The sequence below is a fragment of the Trifolium pratense genome, linkage group LG4 (genome assembly GCF_020283565.1).
Source record: "Trifolium pratense cultivar HEN17-A07 linkage group LG4, ARS_RC_1.1, whole genome shotgun sequence".
Taxonomy (NCBI): domain Eukaryota; kingdom Viridiplantae; phylum Streptophyta; class Magnoliopsida; order Fabales; family Fabaceae; genus Trifolium; species Trifolium pratense.
In genome coordinates, this window is record NC_060062.1 from 16,331,758 (window position 1) to 16,352,896 (window position 21,139).

At 29.3% G+C, this 21,139-nt stretch overlaps 1 protein-coding gene and 1 long non-coding RNA gene across 6 annotated transcripts; one reads left to right on the plus strand and one right to left on the minus strand.

Annotated features, from left to right (window-relative positions):
• The first annotated feature begins 981 nt into the window (after nt 1-981).
• Nucleotides 982-20,249, plus strand: LOC123920621 (aspartic proteinase 36-like). The gene is made up of 11 exons (XM_045972912.1): nt 982-1,419; nt 2,143-2,272; nt 2,359-2,609; nt 2,944-3,171; nt 3,701-3,863; nt 4,009-4,082; nt 4,204-4,297; nt 4,447-4,513; nt 4,833-4,904; nt 5,333-5,560; nt 20,067-20,249. Exons 1-10 carry the CDS (start codon nt 1,196-1,198, stop codon nt 5,509-5,511), a joined length of 1,482 nt encoding a protein of 493 aa, XP_045828868.1. The 5' UTR covers nt 982-1,195; the 3' UTR covers nt 5,512-5,560; nt 20,067-20,249.
• On the minus strand, nt 14,028-19,981 carry LOC123920622. Of its 5 annotated transcripts, XR_006813736.1 has the most exons (9): nt 19,566-19,976; nt 19,454-19,477; nt 19,225-19,251; nt 16,569-17,095; nt 16,383-16,412; nt 15,900-16,041; nt 15,288-15,775; nt 14,751-14,832; nt 14,028-14,251 (listed from the first exon to the last, which is right to left on the minus strand). It is a non-coding gene; the product is annotated as an uncharacterized LOC123920622 (long non-coding RNA). The 5 variants fall into 5 exon arrangements; XR_006813732.1 differs by having other exon boundaries at nt 14,751-15,775; nt 15,900-16,412; nt 19,566-19,980; XR_006813733.1 differs by having other exon boundaries at nt 14,028-15,775; nt 19,566-19,973.
• Nucleotides 20,250-21,139: the final 890 nt, after the last annotated feature.

Sequence of the window (21,139 nt, forward strand, 5' to 3'; positions counted from 1 at the left end):
AGAGGTTTTGAATCATCAACCATAACTACACATAAATGACAAAATATATAAACATAATCACCCATTAATTGCATGATAAAATATAAAACTTGTAGAAAAATGCAGGTTTGACTCTCGTTCAGAACACATTTTTCGAACAGGTTCAGAATCTATAATCCGAACTAGTTCAGAATGTATAATACAAACTTAACCAGTGTACGAAATTAGTAATTGTGAATGCACAAAAGAATCATTTTAAAACACACATTACTTTATGCTTGAGCATATATGAGTGTCGAAATCATTTGTTAATGATCCAATGTTGATTTTAGACCCACAATTTAACAAAAAAATGCAATTCTTTTTGGAAGGAATAGTGAACGAAATTTAGAATCCAAACTAAATATTTGTTCAGAAAATAGATTATAAGCCGCCCAAGGGGCAAAAATAGGATTAAAAGGGTTTCCGAATATGCTTGAGAACAATGTGAAGGCCTCAAGAGTAATTTTCTAAAGATTATAGTGACAACATCAGAAATATAAAACAATATTTTGTTTTCTTTTCAGACAGAGAGTGTAATCGGTTCTGCTCAAAGTCTTAGATCAGTCAACAATGTCGATATTAATAGATCGAATATTGTGAACTCAAACTCAAAATCTCACATCACAATATATATAATTTTCGATTATATTTGTCGAAAAATTCTAATATGGATCACTCCTACAAGTGATCCATCGTGGACCAATTCTTAAAAATATTTATAAGTTAATAATTATCTTCATTTCTACTACTAAAATAATGATTTAGTTGATACCGATTTATCTAAATCATCATTATTTTAGTAGTAAAAAAACTCATTCATTTTTCATTGTTTTACCGTAAAAACTAAAAAAAACTTGAAATTTTTTAATCTTAAGCATTAGTCTATATTTGTCATTTCCTCTAATCACATAAAAAAAAAAAAAAAAAAAAAAAAAGCTTGAAGAGTTATGTTTGCTTCAAACTTGCAACTTGCACAAGTTCTCAAAGTTAAAGTGTTACATTATTTAATCTAATCTCACTTTCTCTCTCATGTTCTTGTCCCTTGAACCTTGTTACACATATTCTCTGTGATTGTGATCATGAAACACCACAAAAACAACACCAATTTTTGTTCTTCGTTACTTTTTGTTATGTTCTAAATTCTCTTTCCCTTTTTGTTTCCACCGACACACCAATGGTAGCCGCCGTTATTCTCTTCACCGTCACGGTTCTATCGGCGGCTGCTATTTCTTCATCTCATGTTACTCTAACACTTGAAAGAGCTTTTCCTTCTAATCATGGAGTTGAATTGAGTTACCTCAAAGCTTTGGATAGTTTCAGACATCAAAGATTTTTGCAGTCTACTAACTATGTTGTTGATTTTCCTGTTAAAGGATCCTTTGATACCTCAAAAGCAGGGTAATTTTGTCTTTTTCAGTTTCTTTCATCAAATGAGTTACTTTTTTGTTTTTGCTTTATTATAAAGTTAGAAATTTGAACCATAGTTTGCTTGGTTTTGTTGTGTTATTTTCAATTATATGCTAATTCTTTAAATTTGAGCTTCAATGATAATTTTTTTGTTTGTAATAATGACTTATGGAAAGAATAGATAGTGTGTGTTTGGTTCCACTTTTGTGCAAGTAGAATTAATTTCTAAGTTGTATAATTGATTTTGACGTGTCTGGATATTCTGGGGTAGAATTGATTCTAATTTGAAGCTGGAATTTGGATTTTTTGTTTCTATAATTGATTTTTAGCCTTGAATTTATTGTTTAACACATTTTTACACAAATGTATCTAAACATAATTCAATTTACATTCAACGAACTTTTAGCTACGGTCAAACACTGGATGAGAGATGACTTGAAGATATGTTTATAAGTAAGGGCAATCCTTACCTTACAAGCCGGTTTTGTAGGAATGAGTTAGGTTCAACCTAAATTCTAAGATGGTATACGAGTCTCTCCAAGATCTGTTGGGCTTGAGGGGGGGTGTCAGCGTCACCACAGAACCAAACACACACATAGTTCTTTAATTTTCTCGCCTTCAATCCTCTTGTTTTGCTTTATGTTTTCTGCTTGCCAATTATTATTGTATTTTTTAAATTTAAAAAAAGAAAAATTGAATTTTTTGCTTTTACAGGCTTTACTTTACAAAGGTGAATTTAGGTACTCCTCCAAGAGAATTTTATGTGCAAATTGACACCGGTAGTGATGTTCTCTGGGTTAGTTGTGCATCCTGCAATGGTTGTCCCCAAACAAGTGGTCTCCAAGTAAATTCCCGATTACCTTGTCTGATAATTCAATGCTACATTTTGGATTTGCGAATTTTGTTCACTGTTGCTGAATTTTGTTACAGATTCAGCTCAATTACTTTGACCCTCAGAGTTCATCGACATCTTCATTCATCTCTTGTTCTGACCAAAGGTGCAAGAATGGTGTACAGTCATCAGATAGCAGTTGTTCCGGTCGGAACAACCAATGCACTTACATATTCCAGTATGGAGATGGTAGTGGAACATCCGGCTATTATGTTTCAGACTTGATGCATTTTGCTAGTATTACTGAGGGATCTTTGTTGTCAAATTCCTCGGCACCTGTGGTTTTTGGGTGAGTCTGAAATGGTTGGAATAAGATTCATATTTAGGCCTTGTTTGGATAAAAAGCTTAATTATGCACATATAGCATAAGTGTTTATGAATAAGTTATTTCTATAACAAAAGATAAAATAAAGTCGAAATTTTTCATATAAGCTATAAGCTGTTTTCATAAGTTATCCTGAAGAGCTTATGGAAATAAGCTGAAAGCACTTTATGGACTTGTCTTAAGCTGTTTCCATGAGATCTCTAACAATTTCACAAGTGTGCATGCCAGTAGATAATCTCGAATAAGTCATCTAAAAAGGCCCTTACTTTTTTGACATTTGTTGGTTTGAATGGAACAGTTGTAGCAACCAGCAGAGTGGGGACTTGACAAAGTCTGATAGAGCAATTGATGGCATATTTGGATTTGGGCAACAGGGTATGTCAGTAATTTCCCAGCTCTCTTCACAAGGAATAGCACCAAGAGTGTTCTCGCATTGCTTGAAAGGAGATAGTAACGGTGGCGGCTTATTGGTTCTTGGTGAGATTGTGGAGCCAAACATAATTTATAGTCCACTCGTTCCGTCACAGTATGTTCTTCCATTGAAATATAGTGCTACTTTTTATCTTTTCCATATATATATTGTTTGTTGTTAGGAAGTTTTCAACTGCTACTATGAAAATTAGGGTTCCAAGATTAAGAAGAGTGAGAAGAAGAGAAAGTAGAAACGAACTATAACTTAGTATGCCTCCAACCAATGAATGATAATCATCGATGTGTCATCTCAATGTCCTAATAAAATCCTAAAAACATAAGTATTTAATATAAAATACTAAGTAAAATATCTTAACCAATAACTCATGGATTAGGTCAATTATAAGACCACTATCATTTGTCGTCTGAATGATCTGGTAAACGCAGCTAGATTTAAGGCTTTAATGAATTTAAAGATGGCCGTTATCCTTTATAGATTATATATATTTGATTTAGATTATATAGTTGAACAAGAGTTCAAAAATTTTAACGTGTTATTGTCAGAAATTTATTTGTACTGAAATGGCCATTTTCTTTGATTAAAAGTTTAAACATTAAGATTAACTCCATGGTAAATATTTCAGGCCACATTATAATCTAAATCTTCTGAGCATCTCTGTCAATGGCCAAAATTTGCCAATTGATTCTGCTATTTTTGCTACATCAAACAATAGAGGTACCATTATTGATTCCGGAACTACTTTGGCATACATTGCAGAAGAGGCTTACAATCCCTTTATCAATGCGGTGAGTTTCACTTAGGTAATTTGTTTTCAACCAATTAATCAGTAACGGATACTGTTTTGATTATCATGTATAGTTAGCGAAAATGACATGGTTTTTCATTTGAAAGGTTTATCTTTATTTAATGGAAATATTGTTCTTTGTGTAGATTACAGCTGCTATTCCACAATCTGTGCGCACTGTTCTTTCCAGAGGAAATCAGTGTTACCTAGTTACCACCAGGTTAACTTGGAACTGTTCATAGATGTTTAATGGATTATTTTTCGACTTTTTTTTCTTCTGATCGGATGCTAAAAATGGAGGATCTTGACACCATTTCTCTACCACTTACCATGTTTAACAGCCTTGACGTCTTTCCTCAAGTAAGTCTGAACTTTGCTGGTGGTGCCTCTCTCGTTTTAGGACCACAGGACTACCTTATAAAACAGAACTATATTGTAAGTACTCAATTTCCTTAGGTTTAATGTCTTTGGTTGCATGATTTGCACACTGATTTCGAGTTGGAATCAGTTATTTCTTACTTTCTAAACTTTTCTATTACGAATGTTATCTCACTAGTTGAATGATATAAACGTGTGTTTTACAGGGAGATGGATCAGTGTGGTGTATTGGTTTTCAGAAAATTCCAGGTCAAGATGTAACAATTCTAGGAGGTAATGTATAATGCCACTTTGGAAACTTTACTTTAGGTCCTATGTCGACACTATTCCTTTCTGTAATGTATTGAAAATATACATAAAATAAGTTTTACATTTGACTTAAGTCTGTTAAACTAATACAATTGAATCTTGAAGATATTATAATTACAGAGATAATAGTTCTTAAGTTGATTATCAATCAGTTCATTACGCCGACACATTAGAATCGCTCTTTTAATTTTGTACTCAATGGCCCTAGCTAATATTAATGTTTATACTCTCGGTCTGCTTATCAAATTTTGATGCTAACAACGCTGTTTTTTTTTTCTGGCAGACCTTGTATTGAAAGACAGAATTTTTGTCTATGATCTTGCTGGTCAACGCATTGGATGGGCAAACTATGACTGTAAGTTTTCGCTGTGCTACATTAAAAGCATATAGTACTAATCAAAACATACATATAGAGGATGACTCTGGTGAGAATATTTTGTTATTATGAGGAACGAGAACAACGAATAATAATCGTCTGATTAACATTAACGAAAATCAATGGCTGGGATTATTTTTTGTATTATATATATACTCCCTCTGGTTCTTTTTATAAGAGACACTTCACCTTTCTAGATTCATTGAATAATTAATGTATCTGGTCTATATCATAGATCAAATACACTAATTATTCAATTAATCTAAAAAGGTGAAGTGTCTCTTATAAAAAGGACCAGACGGAGTAGTAGTGATAAGGACCATCAGATGCTGAGATGAATTATCCTATATATGGTTTATCTTCAACATCAGATTCTAATATGTTCACTATAAAATTCAATAATCTAGGTTCATTATCGGTTAATGTTTCTGCTTCAACTGGTAACGGAAGAAGCGAGTTTGTCAACGCAGGAGACCTAAGTGGAAGCACTTCTTTACGCGATGGATCTCACAAATTGATAAACAGAAGTGGGATATTTGCTCTTTTCGTGCACATAACACTGATATGCTATTTTGTATTCTTGTAGCATGTGAAATTGGAACTAACTATATTCTTTTTTTAATATATGTATATGTATATGTATATGTACTAGATTTCCGACCCGTGCAACGCACGGGCAAGCATTTGTTATATATTTTAATTGTTAGTACCATGATAAATAATTAGGCATAATATTAAGATATCAAACATTGACCTAAAAATAATCGAATAATACGAAATAGTACAATAATAATGACATTGGAGAAAATTTGTGCCACGGATTAGAGTAGAATGTGACACTTGATACAACACATGATTTTTAAAGTAGAATTTGAAACTCATACTAATCAAAATATAATAAAACAACACATGGTTCAAACCATAATAAAACATCACATGGTTCTTAAAACATAAGCTAAACTGAACAAATGATAAATAGAGTTAATCACGTTGGTCGATGATTCCAACATTCAAAATTTCTGGTGGATCTAAAAGAGTAATCCTAAGCCTGGAACCGATGTTGATATTAGCTTGTTTGATAAATGCAATCCACCCTTGACTTATATACTTCTCATTCATATTCCTTGGTGATGTATGAATCATGCAATTCACAGAAATGTTTGAGTTATCCAAAATCAGAAGAATCTCGTTGCTGAGGTAGCAAATAGTTAGACACGATAGTTTGGGAGAAATGTTGTCTGGTTGAATAATATAATAAAGGCTACATAAAATCATACAACTCCAATGCATTTTTTAGATATATAAAATTTGAAAATTAATATTAAATTTAACGGATAAACAAAATGGATACACAGATCATAGAGCGTATAATAAAGGCTACCTAAAATCTTACAGTCCCCGTGCGTTTTTTAGAGATATAAAATTTGAAATTTATTTATGGTAAAAGATATATCATATTACACGGTTACATTATGAAATTATAAATTCAATTAAAAAATTAATGTAATCTTGAATGGATAGACAAAATGGATGCACAAAACATAGAGCGTATGATAAAGTCTACAAAAAATCATACAGTCCCCGTGCATTTTGAGAGATACGAAATTTGAAATTTATTTATGGTAAAAGATATATCATATTACACGGTTACATTATGAAATTATAAATTCAATTAAAAAATTAATGTAATCTTGAATGGATAGACAAAATGGATGCACAAAACATAGAGCGTATGATAAAGTCTACATAAAATCATACAGTCCCCGTGCATTTTTGAGAGATACCAAATTTGAAATTTATTTATGGTAAAAGATATATCATATTACACGGTTACATTATGAAATTATAAATTCAATTAAAAAATTAATGTAATCTTGAATGGATAGACAAAATGGATGCACAAAACATAAAACGTATGATAAAGTCTACATAAAATCATACAGTCCCCGTCCCTTTTTGAGAGATATGAAATTTGAAATTTATTTATGGTAAAAAATATATCATATTACACGGTACCATTATGAAATTATAAATTCAATTAAAAAATTAATGTAATCTTGAATCGATAGACAAAATAGATGCACAAAACATAGAGCGTATGATAAAGTCTACATAAAATCATACAGTCCCCGTACATTTTTGATACCAAATTTGAAATTTATTTATGGTAAAAGATATATCATATTACACGGTTACATTATGAAATTATAAATTCAATTAAAAAATTAATGTAATCTTGAATGGATAGACAAAATGGATACACAAAACATAGAGCTTATAATAAAGTCTACATAAAATCATATTGTCCCCGTGCATTTTCAGAGATACGAAATTTGAAATTTATTTATGGTAAAAGATATATCATATTCATATTACACGGTTACATTATGAAATTATAAATTCAATTAAAAAATTAATGTAATCTTGAATGGATAGACAAAATGGATACACAAAACATAGAACTTATAATAAAGTCTACATAAAATCATTCAGTCCCCGTGCATTTTCGAGAGATACGAAATTTGAAATTTATTTATGGTAAAAGATATATCATATTACACGGTACCATTATGAAATTATAAATTCAATTAAAAAATTAAAGTAATCTTGAATGGATAGACAAAAATGGATACACAAAACATAGAGCGTATAATAAAGTCTACATAAAATCATACAATCCCCGTGCATTTTTGAGAGATACGAAATTTGAAATTTATTTATGGTAAAAGATATATCATATTACACGGTACCATTATGAAATTATAAATTCAATTAAAAAATTAATGTAATCTTGAATGAATAGACAAAATGGATGCACAAAACATAGAGCGTATGATAAAGTCTACATAAAATCATACAGTCCCCGTGCATTTTTGAGAGATACCAAATTTGAAATTTATTTATGGTAAAAGATATATCATATTACACGGTTACATTATGAAATTATAAATTCAATTAAAAAATTAATGTAATCTTGAATGTATAGACAAAATGGATGCACAAAACATAAAGCGTATGATAAAGTCTACATAAAATCAGACAGTCCCCGTTCCTTTTTGAGAGATATGAAATTTGAAATTTATTTATGGTAAAAAATATATCATATTACACGGTACCATTATGAAATTATAAATTCAATTAAAAAATTAATGTAATCTTGAATGGATAGACAAAATGGATGCACAAAACATAGAGCTTATAATAAAGTCTACATAAAATCATACTGTCCCCGTGCATTTTCAGAGATACGAAATTTGAAATTTATTTATGGTAAAAGATATATCATATTACACGGTTACATTATGAAATTATAAATTCAATTAAAAAATTAATGTAATCTTGAATGTATAGACAAAATGGATGCACAAAACATAAAGCGTATGATAAAGTCTACATAAAATCATACAGTCCCCGTTCCTTTTTTAGAGATATGAAATTTGAAATTTATTTATGGTAAAAAATATATCATATTACACGGTACCATTATGAAATTATAAATTCAATTAAAAAATTAATGTAATCTTGAAAGGATAGACAAAATGGATGCACAAAACATAGAGCGTATGATAAAGTCTACATAAAATCATACAGTCCCCGTGCATTTTTGAGAGATACCAAATTTGAAATTTATTTATGGTAAAAGATATATCATATTACACGGTTACATTATGAAATTATAAATTCAATTAAAAAATTAATGTAATCTTGAATGGATAGACAAAATGGATACACAAAACATAGAGCTTATAATAAAGTCTACATAAAATCATACTGTCCCCGTGCATTTCAGAGATACGAAATTTGAAATTTATTTATGGAATTATGGTAAAAGATATATCATATTACACGGTTACATTATGAAATTATAAATTCAATTAAAAAATTAATGTAATCTTGAATGGATAGACAAAATGGATACACAAAACATAGAACTTATAATAAAGTCTACATAAAATCATACAGTCCTCGTGCATTTTCGAGAGACACGAAATTTGAAATTTATTTATGGTAAAAGATATATCATATTACACGGTACCATTATGAAATTATAAATTCAATTAAAAAATTAAAGTAATCTTGAATGGATAGACAAAAATGGATACACAAAACATAGAGCGTATAATAAAGTCTACATAAAATCATACAGTCCCCGTGCATTTTTGAGAGATTCGAAATTTGAAATTTATTTATGGTAAAAGATATATCATATTACACGGTACCATTATGAAATTATAAATTCAATTAAAAAATTAATGTAATCTTGAATGAATAGACAAAATGGATGCACAAAACATAGAGCGTATGATAAAGTCTACATAAAATCATACAGTCCCCGTGCATTTTTGAGAGATACCAAATTTGAAATTTATTTATGGTAAAAGATATATCATATTACACGGTTACATTATGAAATTATAAATTCAATTAAAAAATTAATGTAATCTTGAATGTATAGACAAAATGAATGCACAAAACATAAAGCGTATGATAAAGTCTACATAAAATCATACAGTCCCCGTTCCTTTTTGAGAGATATGAAATTTGAAATTTATTTATGGTAAAAAATATATCATATTACACGGTACCATTATGAAATTATAAATTCAATTAAAAAATTAATGTAATCTTGAATCGATAGACAAAATAGATGCACAAAACATAGAGCGTATGATAAAGTCTACATAAAATCATACAGTCCCCGTGCATTTTTGAGAGATACCAAATTTGAAATTTATTTATGGTAAAAGATATATCATATTACACGGTTACATTATGAAATTATAAATTCAATTAAAAAATTAATGTAATCTTGAATGGATAGACAAAATGGATGCACAAAACATAAAACGTATGATAAAGTCTACATAAAATCATACAGTCCCCGTCCCTTTTTGAGAGATATGAAATTTGAAATTTATTTATGGTAAAAAATATATCATATTACACGGTACCATTATGAAATTATAAATTCAATTAAAAAATTAATGTAATCTTGAATCGATAGACAAAATAGATGCACAAAACATAGAGCGTATGATAAAGTCTACATAAAATCATACAGTCCCCGTACATTTTTGAGACCAAATTTGAAATTTATTTATGGTAAAAGATATATCATATTACACGGTTACATTATGAAATTATAAATTCAATTAAAAAATTAATGTAATCTTGAATGGATAGACAAAATGGATACACAAAACATAGAGCTTATAATAAAGTCTACATAAAATCATATTGTCCCCGTGCATTTTCAGAGATACGAAATTTGAAATTTATTTATGGTAAAAGATATATCATATTCATATTACACGGTTACATTATGAAATTATAAATTCAATTAAAAAATTAATGTAATCTTGAATGGATAGACAAAATGGATACACAAAACATAGAACTTATAATAAAGTCTACATAAAATCATTCAGTCCCCGTGCATTTTCGAGAGATACGAAATTTGAAATTTATTTATGGTAAAAGATATATCATATTACACGGTACCATTATGAAATTATAAATTCAATTAAAAAATTAAAGTAATCTTGAATGGATAGACAAAAATGGATACACAAAACATAGAGCGTATAATAAAGTCTACATAAAATCATACAATCCCCGTGCATTTTTGAGAGATACGAAATTTGAAATTTATTTATGGTAAAAGATATATCATATTACACGGTACCATTATGAAATTATAAATTCAATTAAAAAATTAATGTAATCTTGAATGAATAGACAAAATGGATGCACAAAACATAGAGCGTATGATAAAGTCTACATAAAATCATACAGTCCCCGTGCATTTTTGAGAGATACCAAATTTGAAATTTATTTATGGTAAAAGATATATCATATTACACGGTTACATTATGAAATTATAAATTCAATTAAAAAATTAATGTAATCTTGAATGTATAGACAAAATGGATGCACAAAACATAAAGCGTATGATAAAGTCTACATAAAATCATACAGTCCCCGTTCCTTTTTGAGAGATATGAAATTTGAAATTTATTTATGGTAAAAAATATATCATATTACACGGTACCATTATGAAATTATAAATTCAATTAAAAAATTAATGTAATCTTGAATGGATAGACAAAATGGATGCACAAAACATAGAGCTTATAATAAAGTCTACATAAAATCATACTGTCCCCGTGCATTTTCAGAGATACGAAATTTGAAATTTATTTATGGTAAAAGATATATCATATTACACGGTTACATTATGAAATTATAAATTCAATTAAAAAATTAATGTAATCTTGAATGTATAGACAAAATGGATGCACAAAACATAAAGCGTATGATAAAGTCTACATAAAATCATACAGTCCCCGTTCCTTTTTGAGAGATATGAAATTTGAAATTTATTTATGGTAAAAAATATATCATATTACACGGTACCATTATGAAATTATAAATTCAATTAAAAAATTAATGTAATCTTGAAAGGATAGACAAAATGGATGCACAAAACATAGAGCGTATGATAAAGTCTACATAAAATCATACAGTCCCCGTGCATTTTTGAGAGATACCAAATTTGAAATTTATTTATGGTAAAAGATATATCATATTACACGGTTACATTATGAAATTATAAATTCAATTAAAAAATTAATGTAATCTTGAATGGATAGACAAAATGGATACACAAAACATAGAGCTTATAATAAAGTCTACATAAAATCATACTGTCCCCGTGCATTTTCAGAGATACGAAATTTGAAATTTATTTATGGAATTATGGTAAAAGATATATCATATTACACGGTTACATTATGAAATTATAAATTCAATTAAAAAATTAATGTAATCTTGAATGGATAGACAAAATGGATACACAAAACATAGAACTTATAATAAAGTCTACATAAAATCATACAGTCCCCGTGCATTTTCGAGAGACACGAAATTTGAAATTTATTTATGGTAAAAGATATATCATATTACACGGTACCATTATGAAATTATAAATTCAATTAAAAAATTAAAGTAATCTTGAATGGATAGACAAAAATGGATACACAAAACATAGAGCGTATAATAAAGTCTACATAAAATCATACAGTCCCCGTGCATTTTTGAGAGATTCGAAATTTGAAATTTATTTATGGTAAAAGATATATCATATTACACGGTACCATTATGAAATTATAAATTCAATTAAAAAATTAATGTAATCTTGAATGAATAGACAAAATGGATGCACAAAACATAGAGCGTATGATAAAGTCTACATAAAATCATACAGTCCCCGTGCATTTTTGAGAGATACCAAATTTGAAATTTATTTATGGTAAAAGATATATCATATTACACGGTTACATTATGAAATTATAAATTCAATTAAAAAATTAATGTAATCTTGAATGTATAGACAAAATGAATGCACAAAACATAAAGCGTATGATAAAGTCTACATAAAATCATACAGTCCCCGTTCCTTTTTGAGAGATATGAAATTTGAAATTTATTTATGGTAAAAAATATATCATATTACACGGTACCATTATGAAATTATAAATTCAATTAAAAAATTAATGTAATCTTGAATGAATAGACAAAATAGATGCACAAAACATAGAGCGTATGATAAAGTCTACATAAAATCATATAGTCCCCGTGCATTTTTGAGAGATACCAAATTTGAAATTTATTTATGGTAAAAGATATATCATATTACACGGTTACATTATGAAATTATAAATTCAATTAAAAAATTAATGTAATCTTGAATGTATAGACAAAATGGATGCACAAAACATAAAGCGTATGATAAAGTCTACATAAAATCATACAGTCCCCGTTCCTTTTTGAGAGATATGAAATTTGAAATTTATTTATGGTAAAAAATATATCATATTACACGGTACCATTATGAAATTATAAATTCAATTAAAAAATTAATGTAATCTTGAATGGATAGACAAAATGGATACACAAATCATAGAGCTTATAATAAAGTCTACATAAAATCATACAGTCCCCGTGCATTTTCGAGAGATACGAAATTTGAAATTTATTTAGGGTAAAAGATATATCATATTACACGGTACCATTATGAAATTATAAATTCTATTAAAAAATTAATGTAATCTTGAATGGATAGTCAAAAATGGATACACAAAACATAGATCGTATAATAAAGTCTACATAAAATCATACAGTCCCCGTGCATTTTTTAGAGATACGAAATTTAAAATTTATTTATGGTAAAAGTTATATCATATTACACGGTTACATTATGAAATTATAAATTCAATTAAAAAATTAATGTAATGTTTCTTAAAAAAAAAAATTAATGTAATCTTGAATGGATAGACAAAATGGATTCACAAAACATAGAGCGTATGATAAAGTCTACATAAAATCATACAGTCCCCGTGAATTTTTCAGAGATACGAAATTTGAAATTTATTTATGGCAAAATTTATTTATTTTTCAGATAGAGCGTATAATAAAGACTACATAAAATCTTACAGTCCCCGTGTGTTTTTTAGAGATATAAAATTTGAAAATTAATATTAAATTTAATGGATAAACAAAATGGATATACAAAATATAGAGCGTATAATAATGGCTACATAAAATCTTACCGTCCACATGTGTCTTTTAGAGATATAAAATTTGAAAATTAATATTAAATTTAATGGATAAACAAAATGGATACACAAAACATAGAGCGTATAATAAAATCTACATAAAATATTGTAGTCCCCATGCGTTTTTTAGAGATATAAAATTTGAAAATTAATATTAAATTCATATACATTGTGATTTGTGATCCAATGTGTTTCGCATAATTTGATGGTGAAATACTTATTCAAATTGAGATTTAAGACATTAGTTTTTAGTGCAACATTGCTTTTCATGTTTATTATTTTTTTGATAATCTCTTAATCTATGTCAAGTTTCCTTATGTTTTTGTCCTCTTGCTTTTCTTTAACTGTATCATTATAGGTATGTTATTTAATGAGAATTTGTTGTATGAGATGAAATTGAGAACACATTGCAAAATAAAAAAGAGCAACATGTGTTCATACTTATGTAGTGGATATATACTATAACATAGCAAACTTAATGTTATATTTTAATGTCATTTTTATTTTCATTCAAGAAATTTTTTCAAATTCCATTAAGAGAAAAACTCATGAACTAAAGAAAGTTAATACCATTACGGTAAACTTAAACTATATAAAACCCTTTTTAAACATTGTATTATCATGGATAAATCCTTTGGAAGTTAAAAACCCATTTTGCAACCCTATCGATATGTCGGCTCACAATCTCCTTTAGATGTAAAACCAAATCTGTAAAAAATAAAAATAAAAATAGCATTAGTAAATAATACACAATAAGAAAATACTTATATTATTGGAAAGAAACTATAAAGTTAAAGTGAAAGAATTCATCATTAACACTTTTGTCAAGTAAGAGTGTCTAAGCTTAAAAAACTGAAGCACTATGGACTTAATAATTACCAACTATAGAGAATGCTACGACAAAAGATAACCAAACCATGTAGTTTGAAGAAGTGGGTCGTTCTAATTCTAATAAGTTATAAATATATAATAAGATATATATCTTAATAAAAACTATGCAGAAGACACTATAATGAGACAAATGTAGTTAAAATCTAAGGAATGCTTCGACAAAAGATAATCAAACCATGTAGTTTGAATACTTGAGCCATTCTTTTTTTTTTGTTGTACATACACTTGAGTCTTTCTAATAAGATATGAATAACACGCTATAATGACACACAAATCACAGAAGTAACAAAATTGAATTAAAAATAAGTCTACACACCTTTAACAACTTTCACTTTTAAGACCTATAATTCCTTCTACAAAATTGTTTCCATAGATTGGTATGATTTGGAATTCCTTCCCTTCAGCATCCATGAGTCAGACATCTATATCGGATTCAATTTGCGGTAAAAGTTAGTTGTTCTTATGCATTAAAGTATAATAGAATCCAAACCATGAGACCACAGGTACTGCCTATTGCCTACTACTCTTTGTTCCTTTTCAACGTGAATGTTTACACTATACCAATGAAATTTTTCGAGTTCCAATTTCTCTTACATGTACCACATGTAGTCTCTAACTTAAATATGCTAACTTGAAACAAAACATACTTAATCAAAAAATGAATGTGTTAAAAAAATGATTGGGAGAAGAATCCAGCAAACAAATTCAGAGTCAATAAAAAATGAAACACACCCAAATTAGTTAGAAGGTCAATGTGGTTTGTCCAAAAGAGCAAACACATAAACATTCTTACTAAAAAGTTCGAACAAAGTAACAAAAAATTAAATCATAGTCAAAGAGTGAAGACACTTACTTGTTTATAGAACTTGAAAAATGTAGAGTGTGTAGAATTCGATTTAAATCCTCCCATAATGCACTTACTTCATCTACATATATTTCTCACAGGTCTTTAAGATATAAATACTTGAAGAATAATGCACATGCTTAAAACAATGCTTCAAAAGTAAAAGTATCAAATAATATGAAGTTAAGTCTTGAAAATCATTTACTAATGGCCTTTACAGGTGCTTATGAATTGGAACAGATAGAGGATAAGCCAATCTCTTGAACGTAATGAACACAAAGCATAAATCATCCATTGCTTTGAGTCACTTAAAACAAATTCTCAAAACAAAAAGTATCACACTATAAGTGATCCACTTATATTTGCAAAACAAAAAGTAGCACCAATATAAGTTGAAGTTCAGTTTTACTACCAGCATTATTAACTAATCAAAGGGAAAGCTTACCTCCGTAAAATGCATACTATCAACTCATTTGTGCATGCATGAATGGCTAGATCTGAAACCAAAAAAAGATGTCATTAGAAACCTGATGAATAGTAAATAAGATTCACAATAAAGAAAATAACCTTTCATAATAAAAAACAATAGTAATCAGAAGATAAAATGAATCTCAATTCTACCTTGATGTTTATGATTTGCTCTTTATATACCACTCCTCTTGTAGGTGACAAAATATCAATATCCTATTCCAAGTTGAAGTTTTTACATGGTTCCACACGTTTAACACAATTAGGTATTATACATTTTAAGTTAAAAAAACTCCTGCAATTAAAATTTTGATATTCAAAAAATAAACCTTAAAAAATGTATAGGAAAAAGAACCAATCAAATAGAAGATATACTAATACTAATCACTACAAATAAAATTTCTTTATTATCATTATAGCCTGAAATCTTTACCACGTTTCTTATGTAATATTTCTTTTAAACATAAAATTTCATTGCTGGCAAGCCTTATTCCAATTTAAAATTATATATGTAGTACACTACAAATAACAATAACTATATTCAATCAAATGGGTTTGAAATATAACAAATAATGAGAGAAAACGTCTCCCTTCAAATCCATCAAACTAAAGCTAATACTCTGTTATATTACATACCTTTTTCCTCATATTCATAAGCGGCAATATCTGATTGAACATTAAAAAAAAATATATATAAACAACGTCGTAGAGTAAGAAGCAACATCACCATAGATTGAACAAAAATATAATAGATCTGGAATCCGAAAATGAATTGAAAATAAATCTGGAATCCAAAAACTAAAATGGATCTGAAGTGCTTACCTTCGCTGCAGTCGTGTGGTCTGCTTCATGCATCGATCTTTGTCGTCGCTAGGAATAATTCAAGGAATCAAAATAAAAGTAATTAAAAATATCAAACTATAATTGATCCACTTATAAAGGCATCACAAAAAATAGTCATAAAAAGACACAATTAATAGTCGTTCAAAGTCCACAATGCATATTCAAAGGGAAAATAGTACTGACTAAGGATTATATTCATGAAGCTATCCCAAATTTTGTGTGTAGAGGAAATGGAGGAAATTGAAGAAGAGAGAATGACAGATTGGAGGTAAGGGAATTTATGAATTTCAAAAGAAAGGTAGCAGAGAAAGAAAATGATAGAAGGAGCTTGCTTGCTTGCATTAGCACCAGTTCCTCTTCCACCTCCAACTCTCCTGCTAGTTCTGTCCTGAGAAGGCTCTGCCCAAGCCTCTTGGACCTTCTAGCTCCACTTCTCAACTCTAGCATCCTCTCCCCATTCAAATCATAGCCCACTTATAGCCCTCAAAAATAGCAAAAAAAAGTTTCTGCAACAAAAATAAGCAAAGCAAATAGACAAATGAGATAACAACATTCATCAAGAAACCTCCAAAATGAACTAAAGATATTATTTAGCTACATCTACGCATCACACTAAAAAGTCGTAAAATACATCTATGGCACAACCCGCAGTTCGACATCAGATAAGAACATAATGATGCTTTCAGCAATATATAGTTATATAGTCTCCACAACAAAAAGAATGTACCTAAAAGCATACTGAGAAATCTGTCATGTTCTGCATTCCAAATTCCAAATTTAACACAAACTTGAAAGCATCGTTAAATTAGTCAAAGTTTGTAGAGAACAGTTTTGGTTTTTCACCAAAATGGAAGTTTTGTTGAAGATGGAGAGAAAGAAGACATCATCAAAGCAGAAAGGGTAGAGAAAGGTTCTTTCCTGTTTTTGATTTTTTAGTTTTTATTTTCTTTTTTTTGTCAGACTTTTATTTGGTGATTGTAGTGGATATATGCAAATATTTAGTTTCAAAATTTGTAAAACACATTCAATCAAAGAAGACACCATTTTTATAAAATACCTTAAAGTTGGTGATGTAGAAGCTAACAAATTATCTATTTTCACTAATTCCAGTGTTTTAAAAACCGGACCGGTCATCGAACCGGCGAGGGTACTGGGTCACTGGTTCATTGGTCGAACCACTGGGTCACTGGTCGAACCGCATGACAAACCGGATTAAACCGGATTAAACCGATGGAATGAACCGGTCTCTATGATAAGACTATATAGTTATTAAACCGGTTGAATCAGATAACTCGTCTTTAAAAAAGTATAAAAATATGAAAATTTGAAAATTTCATAAAAAGAATGCCATAAATTCTATAAAACAAGGACATATACCACTAATAATAATAAATAAATTTTTATATAAAGAATGTCATATACAAATAAATTATGTTTATAGGTTTTAAAAGAATAAATAATAATTGTATATCTTACCAAAAAAAATTGTATGTCAAATATACTTGATTTACTTTTATTTGGTTAAAAAGAAAAGTAGTATTTTTATAATACTTTGGGCTATTAATTTACCTAGTTTTGTTGACCCAAAAGCCTAAATAAAAGCTATAACCCTAAAATTGAAATTTCATTACTCCTATTACACAACCTACTTGCACAGCCGCTCTATCTTCTCTCTTCCTCCATCTGTTACGTTTTTTCTTTCTTTTTTCTCTCTTTTCTTTGATTCTTTTCTCCTCACTATTTAGCCAGATCTTTGTTCTTTCTTTTCTTTCTTCTTTTCTCTCTCTCTCTCTCTCTGTTTTTCTTTCATCTTACTGATTTTTTTTTTCTTCTTTCAAACATGCCTAATATTGATTTTGTTAGCCAAGGTTAGATCTTTTCGGTGATTGATCTATGGATTTCAGTTCATGGGATGATATTGTTACTTTCTTCTTGGAATATTCAAATGGGTTAATAATTTTGAGCAAGCATTTGTTTCTTTTCTATTGTTATTAGTTTTGCCCTATCCAATGTTACTTCTTGTTATGCTTTGGATATCAAGTGAAATTTGTTTCGTTTCAAAACAATTTCATCCGTTCTGCTTGTTGTTTACCTTACCAAAAAAAAAAAAGCGTACAAAAGAAAGAAAAAAAATAGAAAGAAAGGAAAAAAAACAAACGTAAAAAAAAAGCATAAAAAAAATTTAAAAAATCTGCCCGCAAATAAACCGGCCGGTTCAAAAAACCGCCGGTTCACCGGTTTTTCCGATTTCCACCGGTTCATTCCGGTTTCCACCGGTTCATTAGCATGTCCGGTCCAACAATCAGACCAGACCGGTTTACCTCCGGTTTCCGGTTCAACCGGTTCGACCGTCCGGTCCGGTCCGGTTTTTAAAACACTGACTAATTCTTTCACTAATTGCATACAAATGATGGTATAGAAAAGCACAAAATAATAAGACCACAAAGCCATCATTTTTTCCTTTTGAGACATTTCCTCAAACACTTTGAGTGCTCACTTTCACAATCAAATGAGAGTTTTCAAATAAGGAGAAATGAATAACTTGTGATGAAAAAAACAATAAATAATGGTGATAAAAGATTACACACATATTCAATGTTAAAGATTCATAAAAGAAAAAAGAAAAAGAAAAAACCTTTCGTTGGATTGGTGTGTCAAGAACCTGAAAAAATACAGAGCAACATAGCATCTATATGAGATTGGCGGCAGAATCAAATCAAACAAATAAAGAACAATAGAAATCAAACCATGAACTCTAATTTGTGAACCTGAACAAACAGTAAATTGCAAGAAAAAAAAATCAAAAGTAGAATATGAAATCAAATCATGAACTTCCAAATTGACGAATCGTAAATTGTCGTTACCTGAAGATTGCGATGGAAGTGAATCTATGAGAAAAATAACATATTAACTAATCATTAACGGTGGAAGTTAATCTGTACCAAAGTGAAAACAAAGAGAGAAAAAAATTGTTACCTAGATTCTGGGAGATGAAGCAGAGAAACGGACGAAGAAATGAATGTTGAATGAAGGTGAAAGCAATGTTAAAGAATGTTAAAGAACGTGAAAGAAGAGGGAGAGAGAGAGTGTGTGATTTGAATTTGAAATTTGAATTGAGGGCAGAGAACGTTGCAGCAGCGTGAATGAGGAAATGAATGTTTGAATCTTGTTAACCAAAAGTGGGAAACAACACAGACGAGGAAAGCGACGTATCACCAATACTCCTGCCAGCTTTTTTTTTTTTTCCGTTCGTTTTGGGCCTAAATGCAATGGGCCTTGCATTTTCGACCCACTTTTCTGGCCCTTTGAGAATTTGTTCACACTTTTTTCCCTCCATCAACAATTTTGAAAACATTGCCTAAATTAGGATAAATTTTTGTCTAAACATGAAAGCTCAGATCCTATGTGGACAACCTTAGAGGATGACACCTGTTTTTTTTTTGCTATTTGTTGGTTTGCATTTGTGTAGTTTTAGAGATATGCCCTTGCTGGTATGTAAGTGAAAATCAGCAAGAAAAATGTGATTTAGTTGGATGATTGTATTGTGCTTTTATTCTGCACATTAGGTTGGTCTGTTAATGTAAGTTACTCTTGATCAACCATGTTTATTAGTATTGTAAATTCAATGATTGAATCACAAATACAAGTTATACTTGGTTCTTTTGGATTGTGTTTTTGGAATTTTTTACAGCTTGGTTTCTGCATGAACATTGTTGTTTTTTTAAAGTAAAGTTATAGTTGTAGCCTGTAGGATTTGGTTTCTTTAAAGAAAAAAAATAAAAGAATGAAACGTGTTATTAAAAAAATGAATTTTTTTGAACAAGATTATTAAAAAATGAATTAATGGAGAAGTTTAGTTTTGTAGGGTTATAACTGTCAATTATTGTAAAATTTATAGAGAAGCTGAGAGAGGAAGAATTGAGTAGGATATTCAGGCTAATGCTTTCATCGTGGACAAGTGATCTACCGAATATTAATTTTACGAAATTAACTGTTAGATTGAAAGTTTATATCGTATAGATCATTCATAAATTTTTTAAAATTTTTTGAAAATCATTTGATATGTTATTGAGACCCATCAAGATTTACTTTATTTAATAAAACGTTAATTTTGATGTATCCCAATAACATATCAAATGATTTTCAATTTTTCTAAATTTTTCTATGGGTGATCTATATGATATAAATTTTCAATCCAACGATGAATTTTGTAAAATTCGTATTCGTTATAATGTTATTCATGACTGGTCCATCATGGACCACTTGATGTTTATACCATGATATTCAAGTATGCATATAGATATTTATACTTAAGGGGGGAAAATGTAAACTCATCTGAACACAAACTTGAATGAGTAACAAATTTAATGTCCTATATAGGCTACTCCTTCTGTCCTGTCCCTTCAGCTCATTTGTGAGTGCAAAAGGGGGATGGGGTTTCTCTCCAGTGGATTTTTCAGCGGAGAGTGTAAGTGAAGATCTCAGTCATTCAATTGATTTTTAATAATACTGCCCATGCTAATTGACTCAAATGGATGGTTGTGATTTCA